Source organism: Balaenoptera musculus, chromosome 7, assembly GCF_009873245.2.
Source record: "Balaenoptera musculus isolate JJ_BM4_2016_0621 chromosome 7, mBalMus1.pri.v3, whole genome shotgun sequence".
NCBI classification, from domain to species: domain Eukaryota; kingdom Metazoa; phylum Chordata; class Mammalia; order Artiodactyla; family Balaenopteridae; genus Balaenoptera; species Balaenoptera musculus.
The window spans coordinates 106,967,527-106,988,188 of NC_045791.1; the positions used below are offsets into that span (position 1 = coordinate 106,967,527).

General features: G+C 49.0%; 1 protein-coding gene and 1 long non-coding RNA gene across 3 annotated transcripts; one reads left to right on the forward strand and one right to left on the reverse strand.

Moving 5' to 3' along the window:
• Window positions 1–267: 267 nt before the first annotated feature.
• Window positions 268–16,650, reverse strand: LOC118898275 (Holliday junction recognition protein). 2 transcript variants are annotated; one of them, XM_036858453.1, is made up of 10 exons: window positions 16,491–16,650; window positions 16,242–16,308; window positions 13,707–13,762; window positions 10,180–10,273; window positions 7,842–7,906; window positions 6,550–6,642; window positions 5,279–5,357; window positions 2,437–3,348; window positions 1,757–1,929; window positions 275–546 (listed from the first exon to the last, which is right to left on the reverse strand). In XM_036858453.1, the coding sequence occupies exons 1-10, from the start codon at window positions 16,584–16,586 to the stop codon at window positions 505–507; spliced, it is 1,677 nt and encodes a 558-aa protein (XP_036714348.1). In that variant the 5' UTR covers window positions 16,587–16,650; the 3' UTR covers window positions 275–504. The 2 variants fall into 2 exon arrangements, with proteins under 2 accessions (XP_036714347.1, XP_036714348.1); XM_036858452.1 differs by having other exon boundaries at window positions 268–546; window positions 1,757–3,348.
• A 164-nt stretch (window positions 16,651–16,814) lies between these two features.
• On the forward strand, window positions 16,815–20,444 carry LOC118898276. Its single transcript, XR_005020651.1, has 3 exons — window positions 16,815–17,197; window positions 17,293–17,365; window positions 18,761–20,444. It is a non-coding gene; the product is annotated as an uncharacterized LOC118898276 (long non-coding RNA).
• The last annotated feature ends 218 nt before the right edge of the window (window positions 20,445–20,662 follow it).

Sequence of the window (20,662 nt, forward strand, 5' to 3'; positions counted from 1 at the left end):
AAATACTAAAATGCTAGGAATTACTTTTATGGGTAAGTTGTACGATGGTTCAATTTGCTACCTCCTATTATGGAAGATACCAAGTCCCATGGGTCTGAATTTAAAAGACTAAGCAGCTGTATTTTCCTTCCAGGATCACTGTATCCAGGACTTAAACTTAGGTTTCATAGCAAACGATTTCTCTAAGGAAATAGGAAATGTAAGGGAGGATTCTCTGGTCACGTCTAAATGTAACAAAGAAAACATGAGAAAAATCGGCCTATAAAGAATAACATTAAAAATTTTAATTGGTCAACTTTATTCAGATAATTTCCAAGAACCCAGAGAGTCATCTCAACGGAACCAATTTCATAGAAATTTGCTTTGAAGGGCAGATAAGCAAAGCAAGTTGTCACATATTCTTGAGAATTTAAAAAAATACACAAAAATCAAAGAGAGGAAAGAGAGAATACTTCAGAATAACTTGGCGATAGATTTTCAGCTTTGAGGTTTTCTAACACGAAATCACTTTTCTCTTCCATCCTGAAAGGTGTGTTGTTCTTTCCTCTAAAAAAAAAAAAAAAAAAAAAAAATAGATTTCAGTATAATTCCACTAGAATTCCCATTGCCTGCCCCCAAAAGCTTAACTGTTGTATTCAACTCCAATGAATATATATAAATATTTGAATCATTATAGAGAATGCTATGCTGCTTAATAAATACCCTAAGGAACGTAAAGAAAAAAAAAAGTAATGGTAACCCCTCAGGCAGGCAGTGCAAACTGGTGGTTAAGGTCACAGGCTTTCGAATCCTGGCCCAGCCATGCACTGCCCATGTGGATTCAGCAGTTAAGACTACATTTCCTTATTTATAAGAAGAGCTAGCACTGCCTATTGGACAGAACCTATCTATCAAAGGGTTCACATGGGGATTAAGGAAGGAAGGTGTGAAAAAGGGTTAACATGGCCTGGAGCACAGAGGGCACTCAGAGGTTAGCCCTTAAAATTCCTTGTGTTCACAGCTCACGAAGATTTGGTCCCTTTCCTCAAGAAATTTATAACGTTAAGTAGAGAAAGAAAAGAAAATACAGAAAAATGGTTAAGTATGTTTATATTGTAGTTCCAGAAGGAGCCGGCCAAACCAAACTCAGTCAGATCCCATCAGCCAGTGGACAAGTGACACGGACTCGGGATACATCGTCCAAATCCCCGCATGTGACACGCTGAAATTCAGGCTGGGAAAGCTGGCGCCCACGTGAGAAAATTTAACCACTCACGGCGGCTTGTCTCTGGAGAAGATACAATGGTGCATGCAGGGTAAAGCTTCAGCTTAAGGCACCTGCACAAGCTAAACCGTGGCCAAGGTTGGGGAGCAGGTGGGCTTCAGTGGGGAGGACAGGAGACCGTGGGCCGAGCAGGAGCGTGTGGTCCGGCCCCTCACATGAGTGGGATGCTGCTGGGGGTTCTCCAAGGGCTGACTCCTGCTCTGTCCCCAGGAGGGATCCAGAAGGGGTCAGAGTCGTCAATTCTAGATCAGTTTTGCCTGCAACAGCTATGTTCTGAGTGTGAGGTGAAGAGGCTGGAAGTGACAGTTTGACAAGGATGGGATAGAGTGTCTTAAGGGAAGCTTTTTAGAAACATCCCCTAAATGCATTCCAATAGAAAATGTGTAAAAATGCTGATTTTAGAGGAAGGAAAAGAATTTGGGAGAAAGTTCGGAAAATTAACACCTAAGAATCCTGTTGCAAAACACCCACATTCGACAAACAGAAACGCACCTTCTCTTCCCAGGTGTGCTGTAAAGAGCCAGCCTCTTCCCCGGGCCTCGGGATGGCTCTGCCCACAGGTGAGAAATCCCAGGGTCCAGTCCACTGTCTGCACACCTGAGGGTCTGATAATCGGCGTCGTTTTGTGGGGACTTGACGGCCCCAGCCGGCATCGAGAGCAAAACCTGTAGATGGAGGGGCCCCAATTGTGTTCGAGCCGAGGGGACTTTTAATGCTCTGCTGGGGTGATGATGACAACTTTGGGGGGCCCTGGAAGCCAGAGTCTGGATCGAATTTTCCTGAGACGTCTTCTTTTTGATACCGAAATCCCACACTTGCTTTATCTGGAGATGCTCTGGTACACGAAGGCGCCTGCGTCTGCTGAAGAGATTTTTGGCAATACTTTTGATGAAGCTTGTCAAATTTTTCTTTAATGTCATCGTAATGATCCCTGGCACAGCCTGGAGGTTGTACCCTGGGTACTGAAATGGCTTTGGTGAGCGATACTGACTTCCTAAATCCTCCCAGATCATTTCCTTGACAAGCAAGGCCAGAGGTCTGCTCCGAGCGGCCCGGGCTGTGTGTGGACTTGGTCTTTGAAAGTGAGGGGAAGGAGTCACTCTTTGGTGGGCAGCTACCTTCTCTGATAGACCTTTCGCCCAGGCTTTCAAAAGCCTCACTCAACCTCTTACCTTTTGCTCTGCGGAGAGGGCTACTCGGCCTGTGGGCTTCTACGCCCTGGGGGCTACCAGGGCTTGCTGGACCACCTCTGTACACATCCACAGCTGAGGAGCCGGAAAGGTAAGGCAGGCAGGGCTGCTTCCTAAGATTCGAGCAATATTCCTGATGAAGCTTGTCAAATCTGATTTCGATCTCCCTGTAACGATTCCCTCCCTCGCCCGGCGGTACTCTGGGTCTAGAAGCTATTTTTACAGGAGAAATCAACCACTTTAATGTCATGAATCTATTTTCCTGATCAAGACGATACACTGCGTTGGAGTCTAAGTAAGTCAATGAAGAATGAAGCTTCTGAGGCGTTCTCGGAAGCTCCTTCCAACGTGAAGCGAATGCGTGGATCTGGGGTTTGTTTACTTCAGGAAAAGCCCTTCCCAATTTTAAACCCATCTTATGGCCAGAAACATCGAGTAAGTTCTTGCGATCTCTTAACACTGCCACGTCCTTCGCGGGTTCGGAGCTGGGTGGACGTCTCTCCTGGGGGCTCCTCCGAGAGCGCCCGCCTCCTCTGCAGCTCGTTCTGTTCATTCTGCTCTTACACCTGTGCCTCCGCTTGGAGCTCCAGTTCTGGCGGATGAACGTCTTGGTGGAGATGACGCAGGAGGGCCTCACACCCAGCAGGCAGCTCATGGAGTGCAGCATGCCCGCGTACAGATCGCTGAGTGTCGCGTTGCAGACGTCCTCAGCCTCAGAGCCTCGGCTGCTTGAGAAGCTGCTGCCACCGGTCCCTCCCTGTAAGGAGGTGCCATCACCCCTCGGCACCAGGGCCAGGCCTGCTGAGCAAGAGCGCGAAGCATCGCCCTCTCTGGGCAATGAAGTCGGCTGAAATGGGCCACCGGGGCTCTCTTCGGAGACGCCACCGTAGCATTCTGGAGAAACACACACACAAGACAAAGCCACGTTAACCATTTAAAACCGACCACACGCAGAGATCAGGGAACCGAAGGCTGGATGGGGACCAGCATGGGTTTTTTTTTTTCCAATTATCATTTTTAATTGAGATATAACTCACATATAACATTATGTTAGTTTCAGGAGTATAACATAACATTGTGATTTCTTTTCAAGCAATACAAAAAACAGAAGCAAAAGAAAAATTCACAAATATTTGGGAATAGACTCTTCTCAGAGATTTCTTTCTAGCTATCAAAACAATTTACTCTCCACTGACCTTCTTAAAAGGAGCCTTCCTTCCCTGTGTGATGGTTTGGAAATTGGTTGCCTTGTCAAAGATTAATTAGAAACCAGAAAATAATGACCCTGTTTGCCTACAGGGCTGGGTGGGGAAGGGAAAGGTATGTCAGACTGACAACAACCGAAAGAGAAAATAGAATCCAAATAACTCTGAACGCGCTCCCTCAGCAGGATATTATCTGAGGATGATGATGCTGCTTGGAGATCTGGAACCTTCCTCAGCACATTATTGAGCAGAGTGGTACCAGGTGCTGTGATTCTGAGGCTACTTTGTGCTGCACAACCGGCCAAATGAGCCTCGTTGTTAAGGAGGAGCCAGCGGGGGCTGGGGGAAAACTCTGGAATCAGGGTGGGGGATGAAGAGCTCAAACCCCCACGGAGACAGGTCGGAGGACGCAGAAGCCAGCACGGAAGGGGCTCCTCCAGGCTTAACGGGTGACGAAAACTGACAACAGATTCTTATGTGAATTAAAAAAAAAAAAAGTCCACGAGTTCTTACTGATTCTGGAAAAGTTAAATAAAGAAAAAGCATGTTGGGGAGGATAAAGGAAGGGAAAAAAAGAAATGGAAGGGAGATAGCTCAGCCTTCTTTATACAAGAATACCAACGAGTGCAGGCAGAGGTAACGGCAGAACCAGAAAAGTCCTGTGTTCGGCCCCAGCTCAGGCAACAGTCATGGCGAGACGCTAAAAACCATGGGGTGCGAGGGTTCTGGGGAAAAGGCTACCAGGCAACCTCAAGGGGTCATCCACAGATGACTCCAAGGATAAAAGGCACTTCTGCAGTGAGAAATCTGGTGGGGCCTGCCTTAACTGTGCGACCAGACTCAAGTCACCAACAATGGGACAGGCTGACAGGACGTCCTGAGAGGACAAAAACGTCACCCGTGTAGTATTTTTGCCAAAAATGTTTAACATAAACTTAACCACATATAAGTCCAAATTGAAGGACATTCTGCAAATCTACTGGAGGCCAGGACTATTCAAGAAAGTCAGTGATGGCAAAGATGATGGTGGTGACAACGGCAAGGCCGAGGGGCCCTTCTGGACTGAAGGAGACAGTCAGCACGACAGGTGGTGCCCCAGTGGGTCCTGAGCTGGTTAAACAAACAAAAAAGGCTGCAAAGGACAACGATGGCACGACTGGGTAAAACCGTATCGTGTCACTGTGACATTTCAACGTGTGCCAAGTTTAATGTGGTTCTGAGGGGACTCAGCCTGTTCTTCGGAGACACTGAAGCATTTAGGGATGGTATATACATGAACGCAAATACATATACACACGTGTACGTGCGTGTATGTCGGGAGTGATAGAGCAAACGTGACAAAACGTGAATTGCTAAATGTGGGTAAAGGATGTTTATTGTATGAGTCCTACATTTCTGGAGAGTCAAAAATTTTCAAAATGCTAACTTGGGATAAAGAGCTAATTAGCAATTAGCATGCGAGTCCCGGAAGGAAAGAGCACTGTTTCTTACCATGTAGTAAGTTACCCATGACGTGCACGTGTCTCTCACAGTTCATGGTGATGAAACATGCCCAGCTCAGGGCGCCGTGGCTCTACCACAAGTGAATGGTCCGTGCAAAGTTTCTAAGTCACACTCACCTACGGCAGGCCTGGCGGGCGAGGCCAATGAAGGGACCAGGGTCACACGGGTGTCCTTTCCCTCTCCGTAATTGGCACACTGAAATCAAAGCAGATGACTTTAACAGAGGAGTTGTCAGGTATCGGCTCGGGCTTCCCGCCCCAACTGCTCTCCCAACCACAGACAGCGCCTCCATTTGCGGCTGCAGTGGTGACACGCGCGACCATGATGACGGCCGGCAGCCGGCTGGGCCTCCAGCAGTGGTGGGAAGAGCTGTCTTAGGAAGATCCAGGAGTTCTGCCCCCGTGGCCTCCAGGTACCGCCCCCTGCCCCCCAAGGGCCACCACCACCCCACGTCTGCCAGAATCTCTCTCGGGAGGCCTGGCGGCTTTTCCTCCTCCACCGTTATCCTCTGACAGCAAGGACAGCCGGCCCAGGTAGATGGAGGGAAGGAGAACCCGTCGCTGGTACAACGGAGCCGGTCCCGGCCCTGGCCTCCTTCTGCGACCGGCAGGGCGACCAAAAGGCCACGCTTGCTGCTTCCAGACAAAGGAAAAAGGCATTTCCCGTACATCCGCTCGTTCAGATACAGGCTTCTCGCCGTCAGCAGCAGCGTAAGAAAATATCCACGCTCCTGTTAAGCTGGCTGCCTCTGAGATGAACTATTTATTCCAGAACACATACTTCCTAGTTATTTGGTATTAAAATGTCCTTTGTTTTAGGAGACGAGACTGACAGAACTTGGAAAACTAAAGAGCTGGCATCCTCGTGTGAACTCTACCTTTAGCCTTTTGCTCTCCTTCAGGCAAAGCTCCAGGAGACTGGCTGCCGTGGAAGGTGGAGGGCACCAGGCCTGGGAGAGGAGCTGCTGAGCTGCCCACCTCCCACGGGGTCCACTGCAGCCCCCGATCTCGCCAACATCACGGCCGAAGCAGGCAGAACAGGCGCCCTGTGGCCCGTGGCAGCCCCGGTCACGGCAGGGAAGGAGGGAGGTGGGCGCTACAGCTTCCCTAATTCTGCAGCTTAAAAGCCCCCTGCCTGAGGGTGGGGGCCCTACTAGATCCCGTGAGCTGCCCAGAGCACAGCGGGCAGACGATCACGCTGCCCGAGGGTCCCAGAGTATTTACTCAGGCAGAGCGGGAACTGGGGAGCCTGTGAGCGAAACGGTGTGGAAACAACCGTTGACAGGCTCTTTGCAGGCTCTGTGGCGAGTGAACAAGACAAGATGACACCTCAGTGTGTCTCTAGTTCATGGTTTACTTATATGAAGACACACCCTAGGAAACATTACCTCCAAACCCCCTTCATCCTGCAGCAGGATATCCAGTTGTGTCAAGTACTTCCTCCTTAGCTCATTTTTCACTGGGCTCCAGGGCACTGCAGGCTGACACCAAAGAGAAGTCAGTATTCGTAAGAGCTGCTGGGCACGGCCGAGCTCTGGGATCCTGGGACACGCTGGCAAGCTTGTTAGTGTACACGTCTTTAAACGAAGTTCCTCCAAGTCACTTCACCTCCTGCTGTTAGCAGCACAAAGTGGTCCAGCCCCCTCTGAAAACCCACCTGACCCTGGAATCTGACTTTAGGGAACTGACCCAATGGTAACAATCCGAAAGAAAATAGAAAGACAAAACATACCAGTTTGGAGAAGTTTATGACAATATTACTAGAATAAGAGAAAAAAAGAAACAATATTCTTAGGCGAGTTTAGGACACAACTACTGGAATCGACCCCAATTGGTATGTTTATAAGAAAAGAAGCTCAGTGTCCACCTCAGGGGGCAGGGACCCTCGCCTCTCCTACCCCTCACCTGCCATACATTGGAAATAGGGGGCCTCAGCCTCCGCTGCGCACCCCGGTGGGGCTTAGTCAGGGCCTGGGGCTGCAGACTGGGGGGTCACAGGAACACACCGGGGAGCGGCCGACACCTTGGCCCTTTACTGCCAGGGCCGCCTGCTCCCCTTCACTGCCACCCAGACACAATACCTCACAACGCACCCCTTTCCTCCCCCAGGGCCACTACCTAATTCTAGGTAGACACTACGAGTCACACACGGGTGTGTGGGCGAACCTCTGTACAAAAGTAGTGCTTTCAGAGGAAAAGCACATGCCAGCTATTCTGGCATCTGACCCAGGGGTCAGGTCAGAGGCTCGGGGGGATTCTGTCCTGTGTGTTCTCGTCCATCCCGGGGGCTGACCTGGAAACGCTCCCCAGAGCGCCTCCCTTATGACACCATCTCTATGGGGAAAGACCGACTCAGAACCCAACTTTCTACGCTGTGAGGTCGGTCAAGGCCCAGGGCACACTGTGAACCACAGCCGGGATTGTTCTATTTGCAGAGGGAACATCACCCAACATTTACGTAAGTTCAGTAAATCGGGCTTGAACTGGGGCAGTACGTGCTGAAACGAGAAGGGGTAACTTGCTGCCTTAGGGGATCCGAACGTGGGGACAGAGACCTGAGGGGTGATGTCAGCAAAGAGCGAGCCTCAGAAGGGGACTTACAGGAAGATGCGGGTCATGAGAATGTGCACTTGTCCCCAAGCCTCAACTCTGTCCCTTCATTACAAAAGACAGGTCTTACCATTAAGTTACCAGCGACCACATCTTCCTGGAATAAAGCTGTATCAGTATCACTGCTTATTGAATCTAAAAGCAAAGGAAATTTCCATCAGAATTTTTAAAGAAAGCTTGCATTTTTCTCTCGAGGATAGTTTTTGCATTGCTTGAGTATACCTTACAGTGAAAACTCCTATTGCTTCAAGTGGCCCCCTTTAATAGGGACATGGCCATCTGTCGCCCTGCAGAGAAACCATCAGAACAGGAACACGCCCAGAGTCGGGGAGATGTGGGAAAGCAAATTTTGTATCACCTCTGGCTCTTCCCATGGCCTCTGATCCTGGAAGCTGAGTCCCTCTAGGCCAGCACTGGCCAGCACTGTCCAGTAGAACCTTCTGTGATGGCGGAAGGTCCCCCAGCTGCTGTCCAGGATGTCAGCCACTAGCCACATGTGGCTGTTGAACACGTGGAATGTGGGTAGGGAGGCTAGGGAACTGAATTTTAAACTTCACTTAATTTTCAATGAACTTGAATAGTCACAGGTGACTAGTGGTTACCACACTGGACAGTTCAGCTCAAGAAGAACTATTTCTACTGATTTCAAGCAGTGCAGGAAATTCATGGACCCAAGGCTTTATGGAGTTAAAATTTGGATTGATACCGGTAAACAAATAACACCCATGAGTAAACATCTCCATCAAGTTCTTTCTAGTTCTGATCTGAAAGACCACTGGTTTCCCCTTTAGGACTCAACCCATATCTCTGACTGCTCAGTGCGGGCAAGGGCCTGGGCAGGGCGGACAAAGGCTGCAGAAAGGCCAGTCCCACAGGACATGGGTGTTCAAGAACAAAGTCTGTAATTACTCAGCTGTTTAGCTGCCACAAGGGGAAGAGCCAGGTGTGGAGAACACAGGTAAAAGTGGGAGTCTGCTCCGATCTGGGGACCAGGGGGCTTCCAGGGGGCAGCGAAAAGACAGTGGGCAGGTCAGGCATGGTCTGAATTCTTTTCACTCTCAGAGGAATGGCCAGCCATTGCAGTGCTTTGAACAGAGAAGCCACGTGACCAGATTCGCACGTTCAAAGGTGTCAGCGGGGTGGAGGCCAGGTGGAGACAGGAGCTGGCACCGTGGGGCATGGGGCAGAGGGGCAAGAGAGACGGTGGCGGCAAAGGCACGGGACAGCGCTGTCTCAGATATGAGGAAGAGGGAGGGGCTGAGGCCAAGAGGATGCTGGGTTTCTGGCTCATTCTACAGGGAAGATGGTGGTGGCCTTGTCCTGAGGACAGGTCTGTTGGGTTGGCTTTTTGAGCTGAGATATGCAGAGTGCAGACAAAGTGTTCAAGGAGAGAGGCCGCTGGCAATAAACACACCCAGAGGGGGTCTGGGCAGGGGATTCCACTGGAGTGAGGGACAAAGATCCCCAACTCTTGGGAAAGGGCACCAGCGAAGGTGGGAGGTGGGATGATAGAGGGGCTGAGAGGAGGGAGAAAGCCCGGGGGGCTCAGGGACACTGAGGCCACGGCCAGACTTTCCAGAAGCTTCGAATGCTACTGAGAGGACAACAGGATAAAAATCAAAGAATGCCAACCGGATTCAGCCACGGGGCCACCGGGAGCCTCACCACGAGGTGTGCTTTTGAGACGGAGCCAGAAGCCAGAAGGGGACCAGCTGAGGTGTGCACGGGGGCAAGAACACCAGAGGCCGTGAATGGAACACTGTTACAGACTGGGTTGTGGAGGGAAGGTGAACACAGGGAGGCAGCTAGAAAGGGGCCCGAGACGGGAGACATGAATTCTGTTCTGTGTGTTCAAGGTGACATCTGATGGGATGTACCCAGGGTAGAGGGAGAGGCTGGGACAGAAAGAAAGAAAGATGATGGGTGGATTTCTGAGAAAACAGACTGGGCCAGGGGCTCAGCAGCTCGGCTAGCCTGAGGAAGGGAAAGGAGGCCCCACGGGAACAGGAAGCAGGAGAAAGGACGCCTGCAGGGCGCATAGGAGTTAGTGGTCCATGACACCAGCCTGCAAGGGCACATCAAAGTCTTACTGTTAATAAATTCTTGAGATTAATCTTTTTTTTTTTTTTTTTGGCAAAAGGTCAAAACAAAATAAAATGGGTGGGTGGGGGTGAGGGCTTTATTATTCTAGAATATTCAAGTACCGTTTATGTGTCAAGTACCACAATGTAACTGTGAGCGTGACAGCTCCTTAGAAGACCTTAGAAAGAAGTAACAGGGCACTTTCAAATGTTTTAGTTTTTAAAATACACCTTGGAAAAAGTCAGAGTGAGGGATCTAGACTTGAAATGTTCTGACAAAAGACCCACGTCCCTCCGGACCTGGCTTTCTAGTGCCAGGACACTCACCCTCAACTTGTGTGCAGGGCAAGGGAAGCTCGTGACCTTCAGTTGGGACTCGCATGGGTTCATCTGTCCTGTTGTCCGTCTTCACCGGGGAGCCCTTGAAGTCAATAAGACATGCTTGATTCGGTCATAACACATTTCAAAGCCACTGTCAAGTAACACACCCATGATCCTTCCTCTTCCTTTAGCGCATGAGAGAACAGGAAGTTTCCTGGGGCTTCTCTTCTAGATTACAGTACAAAAGGCCTCAAAACTCCTAGCAGATAGACAAGCTTTCCCTTGGAAAAAGAACAGAGCTTTCTTCCTCTCGCCGTGCCAAGGGCTGCTGCCTCAGAAACCACTTGGATGGTAAGTGATGGAGCAGGGAAAGCGGGAAACAGGGGCACGAGTGGACAGGCCCAGAACGCCCTGGCCTGGAGGCACAGGGCCACGGCCAAAACGAAACAGAACACAACTGGCACCAGATCCTCAGGTAGAATCCGGAAATTCAAGAGGCCCCTGGGGGACTTTCTGTGACTTTTTTTATCTTAACAGTGAGTTTATCTCCATGTCGTGAGACCTACAGTTCCTTTAAAAGCCTCAGCATGTGGTGGGACCCTTGCATGGGGAGCCACTTTCAAGCGGAGCTCTGGCCACGGGGCGGTCAGCTGTCCTGACCAGGACTCAGCCTGCGGGGCGGTCAGTGGGCCGCCCCCGAGGAGGCCGTGCTTCCCTCTCTAGAGCCTCATCCGCACAACTGGCCTCTCTAACAACCATGACGAATGCCATGGATGGGCTCTCACTAGGGAAATTGGAGAATTCAAGATGCCAGATGGGCTAAAATATTTTTAGGACCCCCCCAGCCTTGTAAGAACAGGAGTGAGAACGTGGTGAGGCCTGTCCCTTTCGGGGCGGCGCCCAGACAGCATCTCCTAGGCGTCTGTGAATCCTGCCTGGGGGAGGTCACCACCTTTGCCTCGGGTGAGCTGGGATGCGGCAGAGTGTCCGGGGCTGTTTTGTGTCTGGAGGCGTCACAGAACTTGGCCTGAGAATCATGGGGAAGCAGCCAATCGGCACCAGCGTCTAACTACAGGCAGCTCTGGGGTTGGAAACAGAACCCAGGCCAAGTGATAGGACAAACCCTTGGGTCAATGCACAGCCCACGCACAGCCCACGGGGCCTACTGCCTCCACAGCCCCAGGGCAGGCAGCGGGTGGTGACTTGAGTGAGGCTGTAGACCTCTGAGCTGTCAATCACAGACCACGCCCAGTTTTCTAATCCCAGGAAAGGGGCTTAAAATTCTGTAGATTCCAGGGAGGGCTCCTCCTAATTTTAAGTAAAAACATTAAATAAATGTCCAGATGAGAACACTTTGCCACCAAGACCATTCAAGCACTGGCTGATCAGTGGGTACCATTATTACGTATAATTTAAAGAATGCATAACCTTTGACATAATGATCCCACTTCTTGGCACTTACTGAACAGGGGTGACAGCACTGGGAAGAGATAAGAACGGTTCTCTGTCTCTGTATATAACAGGGGTCTTATAAATAAAGTTTTATTGGAACATAGCTGTACCTGTCTGTTCACCTATTGTCCTTGGCTGCTTTCCCCTTACAATGCAGAGCTGAGTGGCTGCAGCAGAGACCACATGCGCAGCAAAGCCTAAAATATTTATCAGCTAGACCAGCGGTCCCCAACCTTTTTGGCACCAGGGACTGGTTTCGTGGAAGACAATTTTTCCATGGACCGGGGCGGGAGGGTTGGGGGGTGGGTGTGGGGGGATGGTTTGGGGACGATTCAAGTGCATTACATTTATCGTGCACTTTATTTCTATTATTACATTGCAATATACAATGAAATAATTATACAACTCACCATAATGCAGAATCAGTGGGAGCCCTGAGCTTGTTTTCCTGCAACTAGATGGTCCCATCTGGGGGTGATGGGAGACAGTGACACTCGAAGTGTGTTGCTTATGTCCAGTCTACTCCATAAGATGCAGCTTAATTGTCACTTGTCACTCACTGATAGGGTTTTGATATGAGTCTGCAAGCAACTGATTTATTATGGTCTCTGTGCAGTCAGACCTCTCTGCTAATGATCTGTATTTGTAGCCACTTCCCAGCACTAGCATCACGGCCTCAGCTCCACCTCAGATCACCAGGCATTAGTTTCTCATGAGGAGCGCACAACCTAGATCCCTCGCATGTGCAGTTCACAGTAGGGTTTGCGCTCCTATGAGGATCTAATGCCGCCGTTGATCTGACAGGAGGCGGAGCTCAGGTGGTAATGCGAGCGATGGGGAGCGGCTGTAAATACAGATGAAGCTTCGCTCGCCCGCCGCTCACCTCCTGCTGTGCAGCCCAGTTCCTAACAGGCCATGGACCTCTACCGGTCCATGGCCCAGGGGTTGGGGACCCCTGATCTAGACTTTTGCAGGAAAAGAGTGCTGATCCTGACTTACAATAAAGGAAAGTGAAAATAGCTAAATGACTATCAATAAGAGAGCAGGTTTTTTAAAAAAGGAGATTGAATTATACAACAGATGACAAAGAGGAGTTTTCACAATGTGTATTAAGTGGAAAAAAGAGGGTAAAAAAAGTGTATTTAAAAGAAAAACGGGGATAAAGAAATGTGTATTTATAAATACATACACAGGAATCACAGTATACTAAAATATTATTATTATTAGTGACTATCTCTTATCTCTGCATATACGAGTCAGGTTAATTTTCAGTAGTTATATGTATTTCTAACATTTCTATGACTAAATGTATTATGTGTTAAAATAACCAATCAGGAGGAAATTTGATTTCAGATTTGCTGTTAATTGCTATGTAACCTTAATGCTGATGTTTTCATTCCTGGGCACCGGCTCCCCAACTGGCCACGAGGAAGCACCACATGGTGAGAAGTGGTGATTAAGAGGATACCAGACATCCTTACAAAAGTCACTGCCACAAAAAAACAAGACACCCTGGGTCTCACAGTAGGAAGGCCCCTCCCATGAAGGTAAGAGATCACATAGCTGCTGTGTCCATGGATAAACTCGGGAAAAACACACCTGGGTTTTAAAAGGTAGTGAACGGCACAGGGCACCCTCTCCCGAACCTCTTGCTCCTTTCAGAAGAGGGAAAGATGCCTTTTTCCTTCCCGGAAGGACCTGGATTTGGTCTTTCCTGTAAGGACCCGGCAAAGCAAGCTGGTAGCTGTGGCTGAAGCTGGGGATGGGGGAGGTCTATCCAGCTGGCTCCACCTTACAGGTGGGCTCCAGTTGTCAGAGCCCCTTGGTCCATGGCAGGGGAAACACCGGGGGATGCAAGGGGCATAAGCATCACAAGCTCCTACCTGCACTTGACAAGCAACAGAAGACATGCGTCTCAGTAAATCCTTACACACAAGAAAATAGGGCAGTTAGGGTGAGAAAACTGTGGAAAAACACCCTGCAGTGGCCCCTGGGCGCAGTTCCAGCTCATCTCCACCTTTATTCACATCAACCTTCCTCCACGGCAAGGCATGTTGGCAATAAAATTTGACATTGAATACCTGGATTTGTCCTGTGTTTCTTTCCTTTATTAATCTTCCTCCCCAAACTCGCAATCCTTAAGAAAAGAAATAAAAATGACCGCTTAAGTAATCATGAACACTGAGTTTCTGTTCAATCTGAATTCAAAGAAAACCAAAGTGACAGGCAACAGAAAGATCTAATATAACCAAGACATAACCAAGCCATATTCCTGATATTCTGTTGTTTCTCATTTTTGTGAGGTTGAAGGTTTTTCAAAAATCAACACTAGACAAAAATCTGTCATTAACGAAAATCTCTCCTACCTATTAGGCAGCAAGCAGCTCATTGAATCCAGCATTAAGCCACAAATTAAATGGAAACAACGAACATATGTATGCCAAGTACTGTCCTCAAAATACATATACTGAGAGTAATCCATATACTACAGAGAGAGAGATCACTTTTCAAGGGCAACCTCTCTACCCCATGTACCGTGCAAGTGCTTTCTCAGGACAATGTACACGTTACAGAGCAAGCCCTCGGCACAGGGGGTAAACACTGAGTTTTGGAGTCCTGCACTTACTAGCTAGCAGAATCTGGGCAAGATACTCAGTCTCTCCCTAAACCTCCGTTGGCTCCCAGGTAAATTCAAATTAATAAAGAAGGGATCATTGGGTTGCGAGGCTTGAGATGGTTGTTGATGATGGTAACAGCAGCAATAATTACACGGTGCTTACTCTTCCAGGCTCCAGGCTAAACCCTTTCCAAGTACACCTCATTTACAACTCACTGACATATAACTCGTATGGTACTCTTAATTCCTTTCGGAGAGATACTCACCAAGTTCACTGTACAGATGGAGACAGAGGCAAGGAGAAGGTGAAATAACCAGCCCAGGCCACTCGCCCATGTGGTGAGGCCAGGCTGTGAACCCAGGGGAGTGACTCTCTGGGGTCCTGACCACTGAGCCGTGTGGCCTTTCCAGAACAGAGTGACGCTTGAACAGAGGCGCTTGGAGTCAAACCAAAGCTTTGCCACTTTGGCTAAGTGACACAGGCAAGTTCCTTAACTTCTCTCTGCTGTATCCTCTGCTATGAAACACTGATGATTCTAACAGTGCCCACCTCGCACGGTGTTGGGAAACCTGAGACTCTTAGAAGCATAGGCATATGCTTAGCTGTCAACATGTGAATGACTATTACTCACCTGCTGTCTTCACCATAATCAGTGTGGTTGTTAGTTCCAATCTACCCCCTATGGTTTTGCGTTAAATTGCAGGAATTCACCCTGTAAGAGTGGTCAGCTAGCATTTAATCAAAAAGGCCACTCCCTAACTGAGTACCTCTCCAGGGGAAGCTACAGGTCTAGGGAGCTGAGATCCCATCAGCTAGAAGTTTGTTAGAACACAGACCCACTGAATCCACATCCAGCATTGCTGTCAGTGGCCCCAGGAATCTGTTTCAACAAGCTTTCCAGGAGGTCTTCCACATGCTAAAGTGTTTGATGCTTCGACTACAGTTCTCATCAAACTGGAGTCTGAAATGAGTTTTCACTGGTGAAATTAGTGGTGTTCAAGATATGCCAATTGACCAAAACATTCCAGACACTGCCCATCCTTGCATGAACAGGTCATGAGAACACTGTGAAGCCCATTGACAGCACCCTTAGGAATGATTTCTACACACTCCTGAGTCCTGCATTCGGGTTAGACTTGTCACCACCTGACAGAGGCCAGATAACAGAAACCTACTACTGGAATACCTTAGCTTCTGCCTGAATAAACTTTTCACCCAGGGTATGGCTAGGCCAGCTGAAAAAGCAGAGCTAGGATTTCATTGAATTACGAACTGTTTTGTACCTGTCTGTCCGGTGCACAGCAGAACTGGGTCTGAGATTCACTTTCATTAGTAGGTAGTACTGAGTTGGAATGGGGCTGAATGGCAGGCACTGACCTCACCCAGTGCAAACTTTCTCCAGCTATTTACCAAAGAGAATCCATGAGATTTAAGTCAGTTTGCAGCATCAACCATTAAACAGAATGGGTCCTTCTCCTTAGATTCAGGTCAAATTCCAAAGTACTCAGAACCTCAAATCAAACAGGTCAAATAACAGTCAATACGAGTGTTTACTAGTGCCAGGCACTGTTCCAAGAGCTTCATCTTCTGTAACTGTCACAATCTCCACGCCAAGTAAATATTATTGTCATCATCTTTCCATTTTACAGGTGAAGAAACTGAGTCACAGCCTGGCTAAAGCAATGGGCCCAAGCTGACATGGCTATTAAACAGCCAGCGCGGATGCCAACCCAGGCGGGGACATTTTTAATGAGGATGCATCTATGTGTCATCAGAATTCTGTCTTAATACGTAATTCTGTTGGAAATAAGTAATTTAAGTAATTTATAGGTTCAAGGGAACGGTTGAACGGTGAACCCTAACGGTGACGGTTTAGTACCTACTAGGTGAACAAGGTTTATTTTCAAGAGAGCAGGGACAGCATTTCAAACTCTAGTAGGACACTATTCTAGTTACACTCTTAACCGTAAATATTCAGAAAGGGGCGCTGACTCGTACCCTGGGGCGTCTCGTAGGTCAGCGTGGACATCTGCACCACCGGGGCGTCCTCGAAGGGCTGGTTGTACTGCGGGAGAGGAAGGGGCATCCCGTCAGATCGGAGGGCCGAGAGGAACTCCTGACCCGGGCTGAGAAGGGGCCAGCGCGAGGCTGCAAGTCTCGGGGGTCCCCAAGCCTGCCTCCTCCTCCCGCCCCAACTCCTTCCCCTTCCGTCCCGCTCCCCCTCCCCTCCAGCGGGGAGAGCCGCACCTTCTCTATCAGCTGCTGCATGCGCCTCTGGAAGCGGCGGCGGCTGTCCCTGAGCTTCCGCAGCAGCGCCTCCTCTCCCAGGACCTCGCCCTCCATGGCGCGCGGACAGCCAAATGCCTACTCCAGCGGGAAACCGAACAGGGAACCGCTCCCCGCCTCGCGGTTCAAATAGCGACTCCCGCCCTTCCGGCCCGCCCCTCCGGTTTTCCATTGGCTGTCTCGGAAAGGCCGGGCGCTGATTGGGCCTTTCAAACACTTTGGCGCAGCTTTCTCCCGGCCAATCCGTGCCCGAGTTTCCGACCCCGCCCTGCCCGGGACGCGCGCGCACGGAGCGGAAATGGGAGGCGGGGATCCGCCGCCTCGCGCTGGGAGGTCGATGGCGTGACCTTCCCTGCGCGCGTCCTGTGCTTGTTAATCAACAGGACCACACGGGTATGATTTCCCCTGTCGTGCACCGGAGATTTCCAGGTGACTTGCGCTGGGACTCGCCGCCGGTGGGGGGCAGCCCCTCACCTGAATGTCGCCCTGAGCCCTGCCCCGGGCCGGCTTCCTCGCCCAGGCCGCCTCTGGTCTCCGCGCAGTTACGAGAGCGGAGAGCCGAGAAAGACATCACGGAATTACAAATACAAAAGGAGGCGGGAAAGTGAACATGCGTTTAGAAAGGAGGAATACGATAAACGTCACTGAATCCAGGAAAATATAATACGGTATTTTTATTAACCTCCTGGGCACACCTTTTTCGTACATAATTTGTATTGCATACTCGGCTCCATTGATATTAATTTTGTAATATTTTCTCTAGAGAATGGATAATTCAGCATCATCACTGAGCCGTATTTATGTGCTTGTGCGGTTACCACAATGTGTGATAAAAAGTGAGTATAACTTTGAGCATGATTAGGACCCTTAGATGGGGCTCTTCACCTCCTCTCAGCCCGCACCCCAATCCTATCATGCGATCCAGCGGAAATTAGGGGAGAAGGGGGGTGTTAGAACATCGGGGCTCATGTAGGAAATATATTGTGATGGACACAGAGATGCTGCGTAATTCCCAGGCCACCCTCAGGCCTCAGCTGCCGGGAGGGCTTCTCCGGGGCGCCTTCTGCTGTCGCCCTCTTCAGGGATTGCCTCAGTTGTAGAGAGCGCCTCACCCACGATCCTGCAACCCCAGGGCGGCCCAAATCCAACGACAGGTCCAGGTGGGAACCTGAAGCCCTGGCCATTTGAGCCAATGAAGGACAATCTGATGGGCACCCAGTCTTTCCCTTCCTTTCACAGCCGCCAATCTGAAGGGCATTCCCTAATAATAAACATCCTGCATGGTATCTCCGTCCCCCTGTCTGCTCCCTGGAGAATCCCACCTGTAACAAAGGACCTTGCTGCAAGTGGCCACTGAATCTACACATCCCATGTGTAACTTTCCCGATTTTCACAAATAGCCTCAGTTTTCTGTCTCCTCTTCCCTTGGGGGCGCTCATAAGTTTAGAGTGCTGGTCCCTAGACTCAGTGTTTCCACATACGTTAGATTCGAACACTTATCTCATTTAGAGACTTGGGATGTCCAAATTGACCTCTCCTAGGGCTTGGTCCCCACTCCTAGGACACCACTCCCAGGTTTCAGGGCATCCTTCCCTCACTTCACTGACTCTCCGAGGATCTGTTCTACCCCAGGGGCTCATGGACAGCTTCATGGAAACGATTTCTCAAGTTCACGTCTTTAACTGAAGGTCCAGAAACATACCCACTTTTTTTTTTTTGAATTTTATTTTATTTATTTTTTTATACAGCAGGTTCTTAGTAGTTATCTATTTTATACATATTAGTGTGTACATGTCAATCCCAATCTCCCAATTCATCCCAACCCCCCCCCCCACCCCCACCACTTTCCCCCGTGGTGTCCATACGTTTGTTCTGTACATCTGTGTCTCTATTTCTGCCCTGCAAACCGGTTCATCTGTACCATTTTTCTAGATTCCACATACATGCGTTAATATACGATATCTGTTTTTCTCTTTCTTACTTACTTCACTCTGTATGACAGTCTCTAGATCCATCCACGTCTCTACAAATGACTCAGTTTTGTTCCTTTTTATGGCTGAGTAATATTCCATTGTATATATGTACCACATCTTCTTTATCCATTCGTCTGTCAGTGGGCATTTAGGTTGCTTCCATGACCTGGCTATTGTAAATAGTGCTGCAATGAACATTGGGGTGCGTGTGTCTTTTTGAATTAACATACCCACTTTGGCCACTCCCCTCTGAAACAGCTGAAGCCCGTGCATTGGCCCGCTGGTCTCCCAGTCCTTTCTGATGAGCTTTCCCCATGCCGTGGTCCAAAGTAGTGGCCCAGCCCAGGAAGAAGGAGCCCGGAACGATGCTCATAATTTGACACCATCCCTACGGAACACCACTTCCACCCGGCACCCCACCCTAGTAGCCTAAACCTGTGGCCTCAGGAACCAGACCAGCTATGCAGACTCCTCCCCCACCACCCCCATCGCCCAGTAATGGGGAAGGATCACAAATCAGCTCCTTCCCGGGCAGCGGAAGTAGCTGGGTGCCGCACCTCTGAGTCTCTCGGGGTTTTGGTAGGCGGCAAGGAAGAGGGTGATGCTCGGCTGGGCAGCAGCAGCTCCGCCTCTGGCTGCGCTTGCACAGCGCCCCCTGCTGGCCCAGCCAGAATTTTCACCCCTCAAAGCGCTGTTCAAATTACAGGTATACATAGGAAATAATTCTCATTTGAATGATTTTATGTCAGTTCTCATAAAATGTGCCTCAATTTTATAAAATTTTATATAATAAGTGGAGATTTATTCTGCACAGAGTTGCTGTGTGCATAATTTCATGTTGGAAAGGTGTGGAAATGTCACCACCAGTGATATTTCTGTGGTTGGAGAAGCACAGCTTTTGGCTGGTCCCTTTGTGGACACAGAAACTGCTGTGTAACAGTGAAAACGTCGTTCCGGATGAATTATCAACCACAACCATCACGGCGATACGTTTGGCTGCCAAGAAAAGGGTTTACTTTCTTCTGTTGTTTCAGGGCTGATGGAAGTGAAGAGGGTGTAAATAGCCAACAACAAATTGACTTTCCAAAAGATGTCAGTCAAAGCTCACAAAATGTGTTTATTCTTTGATTTAATGAGCCTTCTTTTTGAGATCTATCCTAAGTAGTTAAGGTTGTTGGCAAGGATTTAGCTGCAGGATCTTTAGTGAAGCACTGTTTATACAGTAACTCTCCTCCATAACGAACCTTCAAGTTTCGAACTTTCAAAGATGCGAAAGTACATTCACATGTTCAATCACATAACTTAGTTCACGTGTCTGGCATACATTGTTATGTGCGTGCATTCTCCACACGTGGTTGTGCTTTTGTGTACTTTACAGTACTGTTGCTGTGCAACACGAGGAGCTTACTAATGAAGACCTGAAGGAATTGGAGGCCCAGAGAAAGGATAAATATAGACAAGAGGAAGAAGAAGTAACTGAAGAACAAAAGAGATTCACGATGCAGGAAATAGCAAGGGGATTTTCTTTATTTGAGGAGGCACCGTTAGTTTTTGAGGCACAGGACCTGAACGTAGAACAGTACACGAAGGTTGTAGCAGCCGTTCAGAATGTAATCCAGTGCTACCGTGTCATCTATGACGAGAAAAAAGAGCTACTACCCAGACGTCACTGGATCATTTTTTCAAGAGGGTAGATAGAATTGAATCCAGCAAGGAACCAGACGTGTGCTATCAAGGTCAGGTGTGAGTGAAATTGCAGCTTGCCCTCCGTCTCCTATTGTTGATGACCCTTCAGCTCTACCATCTCCCACCTCCTCTCCCTCCTCCAGTCAGTAACTCTTCTTGCCTGTTCACTCGATGCCAGCCCCTGGATGCCAGCTGTTGTACTGTACTACTGTACTTTTCAAGATACTGTACTGTAAGATTAAAAATGTTTTCTTTATTTTTTGTGTTTGTTTTTTATGTATTATTTGTGTGAAAAGTATTATAAACCTATTATGGTACAGTACTATATAGCTGATTGTGTTAGTTGGGTACCCAGGCTAACTTCGTTGGACTTACGAACAAATTGGACTTACGAACAGGGTCTCGGAACGGAACTCGTTTGTACGTAGGAGACTTACTGTAAAGTCCAATACTAGAAGGATGGTTGAGTGATGG

Coding starts and splice junctions, on each gene's coding strand:
- LOC118898275 (XM_036858452.1), bottom strand. CDS start 16,586: ATGGAGGGCGAGGTCCTGGGAGAGGAGGCGCTGCTGCGGAAGCTCAGG. Junction 16,309..16,490: donor TGCAGCAGCTGATAGAGAAG/GTGCGGCTCTCC, acceptor CCTCTCCCGCAG/TACAACCAGCCCTTCGAGGA. Junction 5,358..6,549: donor AGGATGAAGGGGGTTTGGAG/GTAATGTTTCCT, acceptor CTTTGATTTCAG/TGTGCCAATTACGGAGAGGG.